Consider the following 18507-nt stretch of genomic DNA (forward strand, 5'->3'; position numbering starts at 1 on the left):
CTTTCCCTGGTGTCCTTAGTTTCTGCCTCTTGCAGTTCCCTCTTTTTGATCTATTCAGCCTCATGCAAGCCCTCCCTCAGCCTCTCCCCTCCTGGATCTGCTCTGCTTATTCACGATGTTGTAGCGTTACCTGCCATCACACCTTATTACCCTTTCTTCCCAGCGCTCCCTCTCGCTTTCCTTTCTCCACCACATCAATTTCAAGCAGTTCTCCTTTGCTTTCCAGACCCCTCATGGTTTACTCAACCCTGTTTCTCTTTCCCCCTTGTTGCTGAGAGGATGGCTTCTACCTTTGTCCTTCGCAATTTCCAACCACCCCTTCCACTCCACCCCACGCACTTCAGTGCTTTCTCCCAGGCTGTCCTCACCTCTGCTGCAACCGCTGGCAAGGCTGCTCTGAAACCTCCCTTGCTGCGATGCTCCCAGCGTGGTTGGCCTAGAACACCTAGGCCACAGAACACCTCTGCTGCTCAGGGGGAGAGGGAGCATTAGGTTATAGGGAAATTTAAATGTGATATGATTCTCCTTGGCTCTAAAACTCCCCTGTCATTTGATCTTGCAGTGTATTGGAGCTCTTCAGCTTTCACACAGATTTCAGCACCATATTACACTAGAAGTCTGATGCATGACTAACTTTAGGAACATAGGACATTCTTGTGGCTTCCCGGGAACTGCTCACACATGGAATCAACGTGTGTAGAGGTGCTGTGACCAGCTGGGGCCAGCGCACACAGCACTTGGCCCAGCTGAAACTGCGTCAGCACTAGTACCAGCCCACTCACAGTTAAGTTGAAGCCTTTAGGGGTAATAATAATTGTGTGTTTCCTTTTCCTTTTCAAAAGACCTCTCTTGTTTTACGAGAAGAATTAGGTTCAGTGCTGTCATGAAGTATTTCTGCCTAGATAAAGTAGTGAAATAGGTCAGTAACTCTGGGCTAGATGGCGTGATCGCTTGGAACCCACCCGTGTGCGGATGCGGAGTGCAGTGTCCTGTGTGAAGGCTTGTGGTCATTCGCATCCAGCCCTTGCTCGAATCCCAGGGTGCGCAGGAAGTGCCACCCTTCCTGTTGTAGATAAATATGGAAGTGTCTCCGCGAGGGAGAAGGAATTAACTCTGCTTTTTCCTAGAGGTGAGGGGGAATAAGGGGAAGCAGGAGGGGTGAAGAGTCACTTTTTCAGGTTTCCCAAATCCCTGTTTAATGAAATACTTAGAATTATAAAGCATATGTGGCCTCGTTAGTACTAAATTGTGGGAACTTCTCAAATCCCTGAGCTGTTGGGTGGCTTTTGGAAAGCCAAGCTGTTCAGTGTTTCAGTCCGTTAAAAGAGACTGTAAAGGTCAACCTGAGTTAGTGACATTCAGTGACCAAGGCAGACGAACAACTCGTCAGATATTGATTTTATTCCTGCCAGCTTAATCCAAGTTACTAGTCCCGGTAGTTGTCAGGAATTTCCAAACTGGTCCTGCAGAAGAGGGTGGAGTTTCTTGCACTAAGGTTTGGCAGCTACTCTGGCGCAGGGCCCGAGGTGGGGGGTGTGCATATTTCAGCTGCATCCTGCAGTGTAAATTTTCACCTTTTTTTCTCCCCTTCCATTTTGACTTCCTATTAAGCAGAGTTACTCTGCCTCATATGCCCCAGATCCTCTATCAAAAGATTATTTCAGGTCTAACGAGAGCTGTAAGTCATAGATCACTACAGCTGAATTTAAACGTTACGTTGGAATTGGAACTGGCAGATTTTTTTAAAAATCCTTTGTACATGTTTTATATTTAATATTTAAACTTTACTACTTCTCTACATAAAGCTACCCAGTTATTAACCCCTATTTTCCCTTCTCGATTTTCATTCTTCCCTTTAGTAGATGTTCTGCAGTCATGCCTAAGTCAGCAGCCGATTAGAATTGTTTCTAGTGAAGTTTTAGCCTGTGGGTTTTTTTTAAATCAAAACTTCAAATTATTTTCATCACATGCAATGAATATGAGATGATTTGAGTATATTTGAGGTAAAATGCTTGTGGGCTTAAAAACATGTATCACTGTCAGAAGTGGTAAGTGATGATAATATTTGCAGCTGAAGCAATGAAAAATTCTCATTTTGGAGCACAGATTGTCATGACGGTCTCAATTTTGGTGTAAATATTTGAACGGCTGCAGCATGCAGCAGGTTTGTAGCTGGTAGATGGTCACAGATGGACTTTTAAAATAGTCCCAGGACTGGGATTTACCCAGCATCTGCTAGCAGACACCTTGAGAGCCTTCTGTGAACGCAGCTGATGGTTAAACTTCACTTTGCTGTAGGCCAAAGGCAGCACCGCTGACTTTACAGAAAGGACTGTCCCGACCAGCCCGAGACTCTGGGTAGACGCTGGCTTACTGCTGGCTTGTAATATTGCAGGAGGGAGTTTGATGCCACATAGTTTATCTAACCACAACTGCTGGATGTGGAGAGTACGATTGCCACTGATTTTATACTTAAAAAAAGAAAATAAAAGAGGGATTTCCAGAACTTTTACTGAACTCGGTCATTTCTGCTTACCCTGCTTAATTCATACCATGAAAGACCACACCTCAACTTATAAAAAGTCTGTGGTTTTTTTATAGTAGATTAACTTGTACTCCTTTGCCCCACCACTTTACAAGCCGCTGTTGCAATGTTGCCTGAAGGAGACAGCTTTGAAAAATAGTGACTACCACTGAGAAGATAGAAATGGCCACGCCGCCATCCTCAGGCACACGCTTTGCAGTGGAAAGAGAAGCCAGACGTCCCCTCTCGTGGGTGCACACTATGGGCTGGGGGAAGGGAAGAAGTTTCAATGAAATATCCTTTCTAAAAGTGGCCTGTGTTTGGAAGCTCTAAGATCTTTCAGCCATCAGAATTCAACATAACCCAGATTATCAGAGCTAAGATAGTATATTCATTTCCCGTTCAGCTATTGTGGAGAGGAATAGCGCATTATTTCTGATAACACTGAGGGTTCTGTCTGGGGGGAAATGTGGAAACGTTCGTTTCCAAATGACATCTATTGTACTTTATATGCTGTGACTGAGATGCTCAGAACAGAGCTCTGGCTTGTAGGGAGGAGACCCAAAGGAGAGTTTGTGTGCTTGAAGGCTTGTCTGGTTTTTTCCAGTCACTTCTCGGGGTCTATAAAAAGATATTCCTAGTCTCCACAGCGTTGTCTCACTTAAATGCTTACAGCCACATAACTCCTCCTTTCAGGGCAGAGTGACTTTTAAAGGGGGCAGGTTTCGGATGGATTATTATTCGTGGATGGGTAGGGGAAGAGGAGAGAAAACTCCTTCTCTTCCCTGTAGCTACTATGTGTGTGTGTCTCTGATGATCCGCATTCTTGTAACAACACAGAACTGGCTTTTTATTGTCGTGTCGCTACCTCTTGTGTTCTGCCTGTTAGTAATTTTCCGGAGGTGGCTTTGAGAGTTGTAACTTATTTTAACACAAACAGGCGCAGAGACGACATTATGACATTCCCATACAAGAAACACTGTTCCCCAGCAAGAGGATAGTGTTACCAAATTGCTTCAGCATGAGCTCTTGCTGAGGCCAGTGGCGCCTTATTGGGCCTGAATTCAAACAAACCGAGGGTTCAAAGGCGTCCTAGAGGAATATATTCCAACTGCAAGGGGGAGAGGTGGTTTAAACAGGCTTGCTGTCTGGTTGTTTTTTTTTTTTTTTACTACATTTCTGCCATAGCAGGCAAATTCTTGTGGGGCAACGCATTTTGAGCTGCATTTGAATGGATTCCGCTTTAGGATAAACTCAGAATGTAATGAAAACACCCTGAATATATTAAACAAAGGACTTTGAAGCCATCAGAAATAGTGGGTGGGAGACAAGCAGATGCTGACGAGTGTTACCAATTTGCTGAAAAGGAGCTGTCCAAGATGAAGAGGGTAATGGCTGTGTTTGTCCAGCCGCCTGGGAGAGCTTCTGAATCATTGCTAGCTATGCAGGAAGTCTTCTCTTCTTCCCCAGAAAAACTCTTTGCTGAGTAACGCATCTGGAAGCGATGAATCTCTTACAAAAGAAGGTCCTTCCTTCTCCCCCACCTGCTGTGTCCAGGACTGTGTTTGTCCTGCAGAGGCAGCTCCAGCCAGGAGGGTGCTGCAGCCTCTCCCTCCCTTTGCTTCCAGTGACTTGGCGGTGAAAACTCCTCATTCCTGTAAGCCCCCTGTGCAGGAACCCTCTTCAGATCCTTCTGCAAGGACCTGGGATCCCTGAAAGAGATTGTGTGGTTTGTGGAAGCCTGAAGCAAATGAAGGAACAGGGCTGGTTTGGCTTTTAGGATGTTAATCCCTTTTCTGCTGGGCAGGCGTAGTAATAACCAAACGTCCCAATTTCTGACAGGAACTCTTTGTCCTCACTGCTGGTTTTAGACGGTGTGATGCTCTCTGTGGCTGCTGCTGCCAGGCGTTATGTTGCCTTACGAAGTCTTTTCTCCTGGTTTCAGTTTTCTAGCTTTAGTGACTTTATGTAGAGTGGTTGAATCATTTTCTGCTGCTGGAGGCCCTGCAGTTCTGGGATATCGGTGTGTAGGCATTTTCAGGCAGTAAATCTTTCTGCCTAACATGGAAGCAGATTGCTCTCCAGGTCAGCCAGGCTCTTGAGAGCAACAGAGCCTCTGAATCCCAAACGTATCCTGCTTCTCCCAGCTGGCTCTCGACTGCAGAAAGCAATCCTGACAAGGGACAGAGGAATAAAAGGAAGGCAGAAATACTTGATGAGAAGGCCAAGGAAGCTAGCAGGGCTATTCCCTGCATCAGTTTGTACTTTATGTACCAGATCTCTGCAGAGCCCCAAGCCAGACCTCGCCTGCCTTATTTTCCTTGTCCTCAGTCTTGTTGCAGAATTTACATAAACCTCGTGATGCGTGTGAACTGGAGAGTGACTGCTTGTTTACGATGGTTTAGTTAGAAAACCTTGTTGGTGGAGTTAAAGCCTGACCTCTGATACCTGGTTAGGAGATTTTCCAAAGCAGTCAGGGATTGACCGGGAGAAGATTGGCACAGGATAAAAGTTGTACCGTGTGCTGTAGGAAATGCTGGGAAGGGATGCAGTCACGCTGAAGTGCTCTGCTGAGCTTCCAGACGTGCACTGAGGTTATTTGAGATCTTACCGCCTTAAAGAGGTGTTATAATAAAGATATTATTATGTGTAAAATGCTCTGCACCCTCCCAGGCAAGACAGTTACAATACATTACGTGGGCATGAGCTTGCTGCTAAGTTAAATGCAGTACCATCAAAAGGAAAATTACTGTCTTGTCAAATTTATTTAAAATGATATTCCGAAGGGCGTGACCGCATCCTTGTGAAGCGTCAGGAATGAGCTCTTATCTAGAGCACGTGTTCACTGCAAGGCCTGCTGCAGAGGAGAGAATTCCAGCGCCCTTTGATGCCAGCTCCCGTGGTAGATGTCATTGTGGCCCTTGGCACTGAGCAGCCAGTTTTGGTTCTTTGCTGGAAGAGGGAGGGTGGGGAATCCGTGGCAAATGACCAAGAACAAGCCTCAGCATGCTGCCTTTTTTGCTTCCTCTCATCTCACTCATGTCTGCAGCACCCTGGCAATACTCAGGAAACTGTTTCCTGTTCCTGACTTAGGAAAACATGATCGCACTTTCAGTGTATGGTAATGAAATCCCTCTGTGCTTGGAGAAATTATTGCCGATCCTCTTTACATTGAGAGGACAGATCAAGTCAGAAAGGTTTAAAACAAACAAAAAAGATTTCACTGCTACCACTCCTGGCGATTCCTGGTTCACAGGAAGGTGAACCGTTCCTCACCAGAACTTGCAGTAGCAGAGGTGGCAGAGCTGGAGAAGAATGTCACTGCCAGGACATGCAGCAAGTTGACTGAGTGCAGCGAGTGCGTGGAACGAAACAACCTCAGATACAAAGGACGATCGTGTCGAAATTAGGGAAGCTGTCTGGAGCACATACATGCCTTTAAAGGTTACTGATCATCTGCGTTCCAGAAATCTGAAAACGATTTGAGGGGTTCCTGAACTAATGCTGAATTTAAACCACTGAAAAAAAATACACACATAAACCCCAAACTTCCTAACATTCCTAACTCTTCCTGATGCTGGAAGATGAAGTGCATCTTGTGAAGGGGAGAAGAAATGTCTGTGTGAAAAGCCACTGAACAAGCCGTGCCTGTACTTTAGGTCTGGTGCATGGGTTAGGCATGTGCAGGCAGCGCTGCCGAGTTGGGCAACAGCTTGTGTTGCAACATTTCACCTGCAGGTTCGGCTGATGGGAGCACTTTCAAAGTGAACATTTCAGTGGAATTTCTCTGTCCTAATTTCTTTTTGGCTGGGCTCTTGGTATTCTTTGAATGCAGGCCAAAATGTTAATCCACCCATATGCAGACTCCGCTTTATTAATAATGTCGGCGGCTGCTTTTGCAAGAAGAATTTTACCTGTCTGTTAACAAACTTTGCAGAAACTTCCCTGCTTTGTGGTAGCTAATAAGAGACCAGATGTCCATCCTTCCTTCCTTAATTTTTTATACAGAAGAGTGGAGGAGGAGGGCTGATTTTCAAGAGATTATTATTCAGCTCGATGCGTGATGCTTTGCTGCCAGCGAGTTTATTAGGTTGTTCTTCACTCTTGTCCAGGTCGATAAGCTCATTTGCAAAACCAAGGTACTGGTGCTCTGTGTTTCTAGGGTCTACTGCTGACTCATAGTTTATAATTTTTGGCTGGTTATAGAACTGCTTGGAGCTGCTGTTAATCTTAAGTGTAAAACTGCTGCATTAATCTACATTTTATTGGTGTCTGAGAAAGCTTAAATCAGTGTTATTAGGCATTATGATTTGGAAGAAAAAGATCTATTCAGTGTAACATTTTTATTGATTTTCTGCAGAGCAGCAGTGGAATATTAAGTTGTATTAAATCGTTCTTATCCCTCCCATTCCAAATAAGCTTGAAAACTTGAGCAATCAGAGAGTAAAAATACCTCTCTGCTGTACGTGCACTGGTGGGAAGGCCTTTGGCTGGATTACTCACTGTTTATTGTGACTTTTATTATAAAATACTTGTTTGGGGAAAATCCTCCAGGGCAGCAACATTCACGCTGTGAGATTAGACGCCCGCTGACTTTGTGAAGAGAAGAAAAGGATACCACGTCTGGGATTCATAGTGTTCGGAGATTTTTCTCTCTCTGGATTGCCTCAAGGAACAGGATTGTGGAAAGGGAAAATTTTGAAGGAACACGTGATAAAGCCTTTCCAGAAGGAAGGTGCGGTGTAAGAACGGCTGGTGTTGTTCAGCTCAAAGCCCAGCAAGCTTAACGTCCTGCCTCTGCCGAAACGTAGAGCAGATTCCTAGGGAACGCTGTCAGAATGGGGCCAACAGACAGTGTCACGTTCCCAGAATGCTCTCGCTTCCAAGAAGAACTTCTGAGCCAAAAGTGGTGTCTTTTGTCTTCAGTACCCCTCAGCAGACTTTCTGTCCATGAAGCTGTCGAGAAGCCCTCTGCACTCACAGAAGGAGTCTGTGTTCTGCGCTGTGGTGCTTCTCCAGGCTTTGGCTCTGGCTGTCGGGAAAAGTTGCCTTCTTGCTGCTGTTCTGGTGTTTCAGGGTTTATGACAATCATAGCTAAAAAAGCACTGCCTCGGATCTGCCGCAGATGTTTGTCCTTCCCTTAACAGAAAATTGTCTGTAGGTGTGCAGAATTCTGTATATTAGAATAAGGCTGAGCCCAGGGGCTGTTTTATTCTTGTTTTTTTATTAATATTTTAGTTTGGTTTTATTCTGCCTGAACTGTGGATTAACCTTGCTAAGACCGTTGGTGGGGGTCTCTGCGCGGTAGTTTTCATTGCTCGTCATGAGGTGGGACAGCAGCTTGGTTTGCAGGATGAATGATAGAGGATGGAAGGCCAGGAGCAAGGGACGAAGCAGGACCTCCCAGGTCAAACTGCACCAAGAGGACCAAGGTGAATGTCCAGACTGCTAGAATAGACCTGGCTGCAGTGTGGAGAGAACACAAGCCATGTGTAGTGTGTGCTTCGACCCCTTCACTAATTTCTTGTTACGGGACTGAACAGGACCCTGCGAGTTTTGATTCAGTTTCTGCTTAATCTCATCAAAATGCTGCCAGCAATTTTCAGAGTTGCACCGAGAAGCATTCCCAGCTTGGGGAGAGCTCTAAATGCTGTCTGTGCTGCGGCTGCCTTGGTCGCATGGCTCAAGTCACTGAACACTCTCTGTTCTGAACCCAGGTGCCCCTTCCAGCCCATTGCTGCTCTCAACCATTTGCCACAGGTAATTACCTCAGTTTCCCCATCACTACAATGGGGTCACTGAGGACAAGCAGAACAAATACACCTGTAGCGGGAGAGCAGAGATGGGACTGACGTGTAACAGCCGGAGTGTCAAGTCCCCAGTTGGAGGCACTGACAGCACTCACCTGGACCTGTTCTTCCCACTGCAAAATGCGTGCACAGCCAGAATTCACTCACTTCTTCTCATTATTGAACCTATGTTGCATTTTCTTGCTTTGTTTCAGCTCAAAAAGAAGCAGGTCTATGTTGAGAAGGTGGAGAAGATGCAGCAGGCCTTGGTTCAGCTGCAGGCAGCGTGTGAGAAACGGGAGCAGCTGGAGCACAGGCTGCGCACCCGGCTGGAGAGAGAACTGGAATCTCTCCGCATGCAGCAGGTACCCGCTGTTTCCCTCTGCCGCACCGGGCTTCCCGTAGGCTTGTACACTGTACCCTGCACCACGCGCCAAAGACGGGCAGAGGTTTTTTCCATCCTGTAAAATTAACAGATTTTCCTTTTGGTACTGGAATTGTGGATTTTCGAGGTGGACTGTCAGTAAAACTGCAGTTCTCCTGCACGTAGGATGCCGGCCTGTGTTCAAAATCACTTTGACTTTCAGGTTATGTTTATCCCCCGACTTCCCCCTCTGTGTAGGAATGGATTTTTGTATTTTTTGTATTGAGTTAGTAGGAGTTGCAGTGATTTGATAAGCTTTCCTGGGTTACCTTTGGAAGATGAGGTACTCTGCCCCCCACAGTTTTTGACACGGAGCCTGAGTCAACACAAAAAATTGCTTTCTTGTCATGGTTAAGAATTCTTAGCTGAACATAATATAGCTTGTCTGCCCACTTTGTTCTTTTTTAAAGTATTTTTAAGAATTTTTAAGTTGAATATCCTGCTAATCCTAGATGAGACTTCCAAATGAAACTGCGTTTTATCCATTGAACTATTAGCTCAGTGAATCTCCACTCTCTTGTTTTGGAAGGGAACACTGCCTGTCTTCAAATCTTGCTTTAGGCCTGAGTTGTTTTTAATCCCCAGCCACTTAATCCACAGGTATACACTGATAATAACCAAGTCCTTTAAAAATATTTTGGGTATATTTGTTTTAAAGGTGTGGTAACTCTTGTGTACTAGTTAGTGTTTTGCTAGAACAGTGTTGGAAGCAAGTCTGCGTTACTTCAGGCTGATGGATGGGCTGTAGAGGTCAGACCTGAACAGCACGATCTAGCTCTGGGGCTCACATGTGAGGCTTTGCATGTGGGAAAAGGCCGTAAGAGGAGTATTTTCCATCTCAGATACTTCTGTGTTAGTGTTGCCCAGCTCTGGGGTGGTACCAGGCAGCACTCTAATGCTTGCATTAAATGAGCTTGTTTCCTGGTTTTGGCGAAGTGAGGCTGAAGTGCCTCTGCAGATGTTTCAGATTACGCTCTAAAGCAGACCGTTACCGTCACCCAGTCTGCCCAGCGTGGCACAGGCCACTGCATTTCACTCTGGGGGGTTCCTGCATCAAGCTGGTGCTGCTCTGGACCGGCTTTGTCCTTCGGACAAAAATCAAACAAACCAACCCTGAGACTTACAGATGCATCCTGGGACTTTCTTTTTTTTTTTTTCTTTTGGACATCAGCGTCAGGGTACGTCTCAGACTGCCAACGTCTCGGAGTACAATGCCACGGCGCTTATGGAACTCCTGCGTGAGAAAGAAGAAAGGATTCTTGCTCTGGAAGCTGACATGACCAAGTGGGAACAGAAATACCTGGAGGAGAGCGTGATGAGGCAGTTTGCTTTGGATGCAGCTGCGACTGTGGCTGCTCAGAGGTAAATGAGACTTTTCAAAGCCCAGGGATTATTTTCTTTTTCCAGCTGAATGTCATATTTACCACCAATGAATGTTGTCATGCTACCCTCCCATGATCCCTTGCCTCGTGGTCTGAACAGCTTCTCAGACATCGGCATGCAAGTGGAGCTTGGCCACTTTTCCTGGGAGTTGTGCAATTGCCAGCAATTAGGGACGTTTTTCCAAGGGAAGATTCCTCCACACGCAGGAGCCATTTTCCAGACTAGAATTGTTCTGAGCCATTCCTCGAAGCCGCTGATACAGAAATAGGTGTCTGAGAAAGAGGTTGGGGTTTTTATGTTTTTTAAATGGGAATCAGTCATGTGAGGTGGGGTGAGCTTGGTGATTCACATCGTTCACCCTGAATGGCTTACTTGTTCTCCAGAATGTTTTTGCAAATTACTTTGTGGGATTGTCCTCAACATGGTTACTAACCAGAAACATCTACTAGGAGGTTCTGCTCCAAACATTCTGCTGTGTGTGGAGAGCTGCTTGCGGGGGTGGGAAGGGAAGGGAAGGGAAGGCTGTCTGAAATTCGGTCACAAGCTGACATTCCAAATCAGCTGTACAGAAACACTCATTATGGCTGTAAACAGGTCCGAGTGCTCCAGCTAGTTGGTAAACAAGAGCAGCTTTTAGCGCTGGGTTTTGCTTACATATAATTTCATTGCTCACTGGTTTCTGGTTCATGATGGCAGATTTTGTTTTAGATTGTTTCATGAAGCAGATTCAAACAGGGATGTTATTGCCCCTGGCTTCCTAGCTCCTAAGATCGTACCAGAATTACAGGGGGAAAGCTGCAGATCTGCTGTGTTAGCATTTACAGACTTATCTTATCTTGCTCCAGGAGCAGGCTGTTATTTTAGGGTATTGATGCTTCTTGTGCGCTGTTTTCCACCTCCCCAGAGAGTCTCTAAAGACTCTTGCTACACTTGTCCTTAGAGGCCATGTTATATTTTCAGCGGGCGCTGATAAGTAGGGGTCTGGTCTATTGTTTGTCGAGGAATGAGAGGGGATGTGTTAGGCCTGTTTGGAGCTCTTGGGTTTTGTCTATGTATTTGTGTTTTTTCTAATTAAGCTGATGCGTAGCTCTGTCAGTAACGTGCTCTTAGTGTTACAAGTCACGCAGTGGTACAGCGCGTACCACCATGACTTTGTTCTGACTGAACACCACAAGTAGAATGAAACACTCGTTGTGTTTTGGTTAGAGGACTGAGCAGCTATCGCAGTGTTAACACATGGAATCAGTCTAAAGCTGTTCTCAGACCACTCCGGGTTTTCAGGATCAAGCTGCTTTGGATTTCTCAAGAAACTGCCGTGCCTAGTTCCCTTTGATACTCAGATTCCCTGATGATGCTGTTGGAAGGGGAAAAGCTTTATATCTGAAGTGAAGTTTGTGCTATTTCAACTGGAGAAAAGTGCTTAGTGTTCTGTACTATCCTTCCCCCTCCCCGTGTCCTTGGATTTGCCTCATCAATCAGTTTACAGCAGTACAGTGAATCGGTTCTAGACTGGCCCCAGATGGGCAGTAGATGGACTGCTGAGCAATGACTTGCCTGGTTTTGTAATCCTCCTTTCATTAGCACTGGGAGCTGGGTTTTTGGAAGACGCCGAGCCAGCCTAAACTCAAAAAGTGGATGTCCGTGTTTGTTGCTTTTGAGCAGTAATTTTGTGCTACTGGGAGGAAAGCAGCAAACTTAGCTGGTCCTTCACCTGCTCTACTGCTTGTTCTCAGGGACACGACGGTGATCAGCCACTCGCCTAACCCTAGCTATGACACCTCACTGGAAGCTCGCATTCAGAAGGAGGAGGAAGAGATCCTGCTTGCCAACAGGAGGTGTCTCGACATGGAGGGAAGGTAAAGTGCAGTTTGGTCCTATCTGGCTTCTTTAGGACGAGGATTTTAAATTAATTGTCTGGCTAGACGCCTCAGAACCAGAAATTCTTGTATCTTCACCAATAGCAATGATGTAGGATGGCAGACGCTCATTTGGCCAAGAAAGCGTCTACACAGCATCCGAAACCTGTCTTGATACTGAGGGATAATGCAAAAAAGTCTTGTCTTAGATTTTTTGCATCTAGCTTGTTTCTCTTCTCTCTTCAGGGCATCTTCATCACCCCAGGCTCCAGCCAGCTCTTAAAAGTCTCACAGAACTATTTTCCCAGGGGTTAGGTCCAGTGTAGACACCCTGAAGCGTGTTAATCCTCTTATATCTGTTGGTCTCATGTCCTGCCCATAACTCTCGCTTTGTCTCAAAGACCCTTCCATGGCTGTTCAGAGCAGCATCCAGTAGCCAAACGTGGGTGGGTGTCTCTGTGCCGTTCTCTCCTGCGTGTAAAGAGGAAGTCTCATGCGTGATCTGCTCTGGTTGGCCAGTGAGCAGCCAGTGAGCTCACTGGCATCCTCTCTCTGCCTCCCCAAACGCCCAAGAGAGTGCCAGTCACAGCCATGAGGGCGCTGAGGCCTCAGTCCCAGGAGACAAGAGGACAGGTACATTGCTCTTCTTTGTATTTCTCAAAAAGGATTAAGACTCTACACGCTCAGATCATTGAGAAGGATGCCATGATCAAAGTCCTGCAGCAGCGCTCCAGGAAGGAGCCTGGTAAGACAGACCAGCTCTCCTCAATGAGACCCGCCAAGTCGCTGATGTCCATCTCGAATGCTGGCTCGGGCTTGCTGTCCCACTCATCCACGCTGAGCAGCACTCCCATCCTGGAGGAGAAGAGGGAGGACAAGAGCTGGAAAGGCAGCCTAGGTAAGTTTGAACAGTGGCAAGTCCGACAGGAGAGTCACTGCTTAGAGGAGAGGCAGGAGCAGCAGAGGGTGTGTGGGACAGACAGATCAGCTGGGCTGGCACACAGTACAGCTGACTGCAGGCGGGATGGGACACATTTGGAACAACTGCTTGTTTTAATCGCTTTTTGAGAAATAGTGACTTCGATGTCCAGGCTCTGTCATGAAAATGCATGAACCTTTGTTCCCAGTTTGGTACCTGACTTTAGGGCTATTTAAGATGTGGTTTTGAGAGTTCATTTGCTTTCAGCTGGGTTGTTACAGCCCTCTGAAGGTGTGAAGTCTCCTTGTAGAGGAGCGGAGGTACTAATTGGGATTGCTGTCCTGTCGTTGAGCCTGCTCTAGCATGGCTCCTGTCTGGGATGGCTCAACACCATTGCTCAGAAAAAACGAGCTGTAACAAAGCAGATCTCACATGATTTTTTTTTTTTCTGGGAGTAAATTAGGCCTAAAGATCCTTCCTATGAGACTAAAAGACCCTGAAGCGGGGGTCTGTTGCAGGTGGTTTCAGAGTGCAGGTTTACCCTGCCACAGATGGGCCACGGCTTAGAGACAGGGAAGCAAAGTGTTAGTGCCCGCTTGTGTATCTTCGCGTGCAGTGACGCGAGGATACCGCTGTTCTTCAGGAACTTCAGCACCCAGAGGTGACAGTGCTGTAGAAGGGTAAAATGAGTGCTGTCAGCTGAAGCATGGGGCATGTTCCACATCCTAGAGCAAGTACTACAGAGGGCTGCAAGACCCGGTACCAGTTAGTTCACTGGGGTTGTGAAATCTCCTTCCCTTTCTCTCCAAAGGTGTTCTGCTGGGAACAGAATATCGCTCCGAATCCATTCCCTCCACCCCCTCTCCTGTCCTTCCTTCCACTCCGTTGCTGTCAGCCCACTCGAAAACCGGCAGCAGAGACTGCAGCACCCAGACTGACCGGGGGAGCGAACAAAGCAAAGCTGCGCCTTCCGCTGCAGCTCCCACACCGGGACGACTCCCCAGTACCAACCTGGCCTACAGTGCAGACAAAACAGGTAACAGAGCTCTGCTCTCCCAGAGGTTCCCCTGCCACTGACCCACCATCAGTTCTGCTCTGTGGGGCAGGCCCTGCCATCCCTTTACCCAGTTTTCAGGGAGACTGGGGTTAGTTTTTGTTGAGGACATCTGGGTTTCGGAGGCTTGACAGCGTTTGAGGTGTCTCAAATGCTCTGAAGGAAGAACAGCCTTAGGAGTGGTAGCATAAGCATGAATGCACTGAAGAACTGGAGCAAGTATATGCAGATCCCAGGATAGCCTCTGAGTCAGTGTCTGCCCTGAAGTAAATTGCGAGTAGCGTGTGGGGTTTAACCAGTGCGTGACAATGGGCTGTAGAAACTGGCCGTTATGTTCTAGTGGACTCAGATAAGGGGGAGGAAGGAGGAGGAAAGGTAACTCTCGTGATAAAGCCGTCTCAGTGTTACACTGTCCCAGTCGCAGGACCGACCTCAGCGTTGGCACAAGTAAATCCAGTTGACAGGGACTGTCACAGAAGCTGAGCTTGCTTCCCACAGAGCTCCGAGCTGGCAAGAGCTGCTCATTTTCCAGCCCACTCTGCCAAATCGATGCAGATTACACAACCTCGCCTCTTCTCCTCACAGACGCGTTGCCACGCTGTTGTTCTCCGTGGAAGAGTGGATCTGGCTGGCCTGCTGTGCCATGCGCTGCTGTTTAATGGGTACCGAGGGAGGCAGGGGCACAGGTTTTGTGCTGAAAGTCTGCGCTCGCCGCATCGGTTTAAGCGGAGTCACTCCGGTTTTATATGCTATCGTGTGTCAGTGGGAGATACCCAAAGGGACTGCGATAAAATGTCTTTATTTCCCTGGCTATGTAGATGTAGAATTGAGTCTTTAATAATTAAATAAGGAGTTTCTAGCTGTCTTTTGGGCAGTGACTGAAGATGACTTTTAAAATGTCGATGTAATTTTTCTGACCTCATAGAAGTTCCAGCTTTGATTGTCTTTCTCTTGTTTTTTCTCATCATATAGATGGGCCACTCTTCCACTCCAGCACTCTTGAAAGAAAAGCTGCTGTTCAGACCATGGGGCAGGACCTCCCGGATGGCGAGATGGTAGAATACCTCATCTGAAAGGCTGTGCCAGGATCTGAGCTGGGATACAGTAGCAAGAAATTTTTAAAAGACATTTTTAATGGGAATAATTTGTAGTACCTGAGTAATAAAAGAACACTCAGCCATTTGCTCTTGTATATTATGTCTCAAAAGTATGGACAGGTTAATTTATAATTTGTGCTAAATTATAAGAAACCCATCACTTGTTCTTTGAAAGTTTACCCCTTTATTTTTTAAATACTGGATCTGGTCACATCTGGAGAAAAAACAAAAACTTGGGTGCACTACATCTGAGATTTCATTTCAGTGTTTTTAAACAGAAGTACCTGCTCTCGCAGCCGTTGGTTAAATGTTTTTAAATATTTTCAATATTTAGCTTGAACACAGTAAGGGAAGCGTAACGGCCTTATCGTGATCACAACCAGGGGCTTCGTGGTGAGCATCACTTAATTGTTCTAGAATAGAGGAGTTTCTCAGAGTTTGAGCTGTGGTCGAGGGAGATTTTCTCTTCGCGCTCGGTGTGAGAACTCAGAGTAGGTATTTCACATTCGTAGGCTGGAACAATTGCCATTTTCAGGGCGGCAACATTTTTATTGTGGGTTTTTCTTTTTTTTTTAACTTCCCAAAATGTGTTATTTGTTTATTAAAAAAATGACTCCGGTGATTAATGTCGCATTTCACATTTTTAGTTTCATTGAAAGATTTGCCACACTTTTATACTTAAGTACTTTTTCAATAATTTATACAGTGGATAGTAAATAATATATTGAATTCCTGTTTTACGTAAATTAAAGAAGAAGAGTTTACAGGCTCGCTCCTGATCGGTCAGGTCAGATTGCTGCCCTTGTCATTCCATTGGCTTAGTGGAACTCCTCCAAACTGACCACGGTGCACGTGGCAAGCCCTGTTGCTTTTCAGTGTTAGCAACGCGATCTGCTGCTCCGGGGGAGACCTTTCTCCGTGGCAGATACTTCCATATTTCAAATGCCCTTCCACGTCGTACGTCCCTCCTTGGGGGTGCGAGGTGCTTTTTCGTAGAGCAAAGCCTCAGAGGTAGAGCTGTAAGGAGAAGCTCTGCGTAAAGCTTCAATGGCAACTTCTCTCCTTCCAAAATATTTCTTTTTCTTCAGCTGACTGGAGAGAGTGGCTTAAAGAATGCCCCAGAGGCATCACAGGCGAAAGTCGCACGTTTAAGGCATCAGGTTCACTTCCACATTTTTGGGAACTAGCGCAGAGGCAGCAATGTTTTGGTTGCAGATACCTTAAGGAGATATTATGACCAATAGAATTAAATGAGTATTTTTTGTTACTGTCTTTGCATTTTATTAAATTCAATATTAATTTCTGTTAAAAACTACCTTTTTTTTTTTTACTTGAGCGTTAAAATATTTAATTAGTCAGTGGTCACATGTTGGGAACGTCACTAGTCTCAGCTTTCTGTGCGGCATTAGAGTAGCCAGATTTTCATTTCAGATCATTTCACCCCAGAAACAAGGAAGATCCGCAGTTAATCCACAGACAGTTAGTGAATGTCCGCAGTCCCTCCTCAGCTGACACCGCTGATGCGGTGTCCAGCTGAAACAGCCTTACCAGATCAACAGCTACAACACGAGTGTCCCAGTGGAGGGCTGGGCGATGGAAGGAGGTGCCTTCTGCCTGCTGCTTCGCAGTGCCTAAAGATCTCCGTGAGTTGCATTCTGTTTGTCTCCTAGTGGTAATCGCTTCAAACCCGAGGAAAACTCTTCCCGTCATTTCCGGCCGGTTTGCTGCTTGTTCGTGTTCTTCAGGCTGTATTCCTGGACCCACCGGAGTTAGAGATGGCAAAATGCTGATGGTGAGGTGTGAGCTCAGTCTGGACAGTCTGGCTTTACCAGTGGCTGCTCTGACAGGCAGCACCAACTCCCTTCCATCCCCACTAAAGACACCTCAGAGCTCTGCTTTAAGGCTTTGATTGTCTCCACTGTATGGGACGACGTCTTTCTGGGCAGTGGGGTAGATCTTCCCTCAGTGCCAGTCTGCCTGAGGTGGTTCTCCACCCTTTTCTAGACAAACTGTTCACAGCCGCTTCGCTCTCATCCCTGAGAGTGTCTTACGTTTATTTCTCTTGGCCCGATTCCATCCCATTTCACGAAGTAATGCCCACTCTGGATGATTCGGAGCGATTTCTCTTCCTCCTCCACAGTTGTTGGAACTGCAGAAGCTGTTCTCATTAGCTCAAGGTTTCCATCGTTCTGCCATTTCAGCTAATTTTCTATATTATATTCTGTGGTTTGGGCTCAGAATGAACAATAAGGGAGATGAAATGCCAATGAGTGTCTGTGTGAGAGAAGGGGAGAGATGTCTGAGTGCTCTTCTGTTCTTTTAAAGTCAGGGAAAAATATATTCCATCTTTACACGTATTTCTCAGAAGTAGGAAAGAAGTTTTTGCAATTGTAGGGCCCAAACATTTCCAACCCGTTTGATTCACGTGAGTTCTAAAACATCTAGGGAAAATTGGATGCTCTACAGATAAAATCTGGTTTAGAAAACTGGTTAACTTCCCCAACCAATGTTATCTGTTCAGCTGAACTAGGTAAAAATGATTTGTGTCTCCTCCTTGCAGCTCGTTGTTTGCAAACTGAATGCCACCGTAATCTGTTTTTACAAGGAAGAGAGGACACAGTGGCTTTCTGTGAATAAAATACAGATCTGGACAGCAACTGTCTCCTCCGAAAACGGAAGCCAGGCTGTTCCTGACAGCTTTCGGGAGCTGCAGCGGTTCTGTGCCGGCGGAAGCAGAGTCAGGAGAAGACGGTGCAGTTTTACGTAGCTGAGGTCAGGTTCTTCGCCCCGTTTTGTAGTTCCGAGTCTTCCAAAAGCAAAAGCCCCAAAACTTTTGACATGGAAGTTGGAGGTCATTGTGCTGACAAACTCAGAGCCATCAGAAATATCTTCTTTCTTCCCCTCAAGCTTCCTCAGAGCCATCCTGATGTGAATGTAGAAGAGCTGCTTGCTTTGAAGGTGACGTGTACTATGTTCTTCAGTCTCTGTACAGATTTTATTTTGTTTTTAAACAGAAACTGCTTTAAGGAGACAAACTGCACATCTAGCTCCTCTTCCTTCTGTAGAGCTTATTTCTAGTAGAAAGTGATTTTTAACACAGTGATTTCAATGACCTTCTTTGCAAACCAAAATTTTAGACTAAGAGTTTTTCTTAAACTCGGGTATTAGGAGCAGAAGTGTAGCTTTTATAAAGAAAGCCACATATTCTTCTTTGTAGAGCAAAACAAAATCAAATTTAGCTGTTTCTTCTCTTTCTTTTCAGTGGCCAAATTCTCAAGTCCTTCCCTTGGGCAGTTCCTTTGGGGTTTGATGGCTCGTAGAACTGCCTGAGATCTCGAGGCTCTTGTTCCCACCTGGCCTGATGTCATTATTAACTTCAAGTATGTCCTACCTGGCGGCTCTTGTGGGGTCTAGGGCAGCAGTTTTCCATCTGTGATCTGCAGGCTCGTGGGGCTCCGTGA

At 46.1% G+C, this 18507-nt stretch overlaps 1 protein-coding gene across 1 annotated transcript in view; it reads left to right on the forward strand.

Moving 5' to 3' along the window:
* AMOT (angiomotin) overlaps nt 1-15195 on the forward strand; it is a 32973-nt gene extending 17778 nt beyond the window's left edge. The window contains exons 7-12 of the mRNA XM_010133645.1: nt 8529-8678; nt 9909-10099; nt 11854-11976; nt 12642-12874; nt 13707-13931; nt 14922-15195. Coding sequence (XP_010131947.1) covers nt 8529-8678; nt 9909-10099; nt 11854-11976; nt 12642-12874; nt 13707-13931; nt 14922-15022 — 1023 coding nt within the window. The 3' untranslated portion in view covers nt 15023-15195. The remainder of the gene's footprint in view (nt 1-8528; nt 8679-9908; nt 10100-11853; nt 11977-12641; nt 12875-13706; nt 13932-14921) is intronic.
* Nucleotides 15196-18507: the final 3312 nt, after the last annotated feature.

Source organism: Buceros rhinoceros, unplaced genomic scaffold, assembly GCF_000710305.1.
Source record: "Buceros rhinoceros silvestris isolate BGI_N320 unplaced genomic scaffold, ASM71030v1 scaffold4993, whole genome shotgun sequence".
Taxonomy (NCBI): domain Eukaryota; kingdom Metazoa; phylum Chordata; class Aves; order Bucerotiformes; family Bucerotidae; genus Buceros; species Buceros rhinoceros.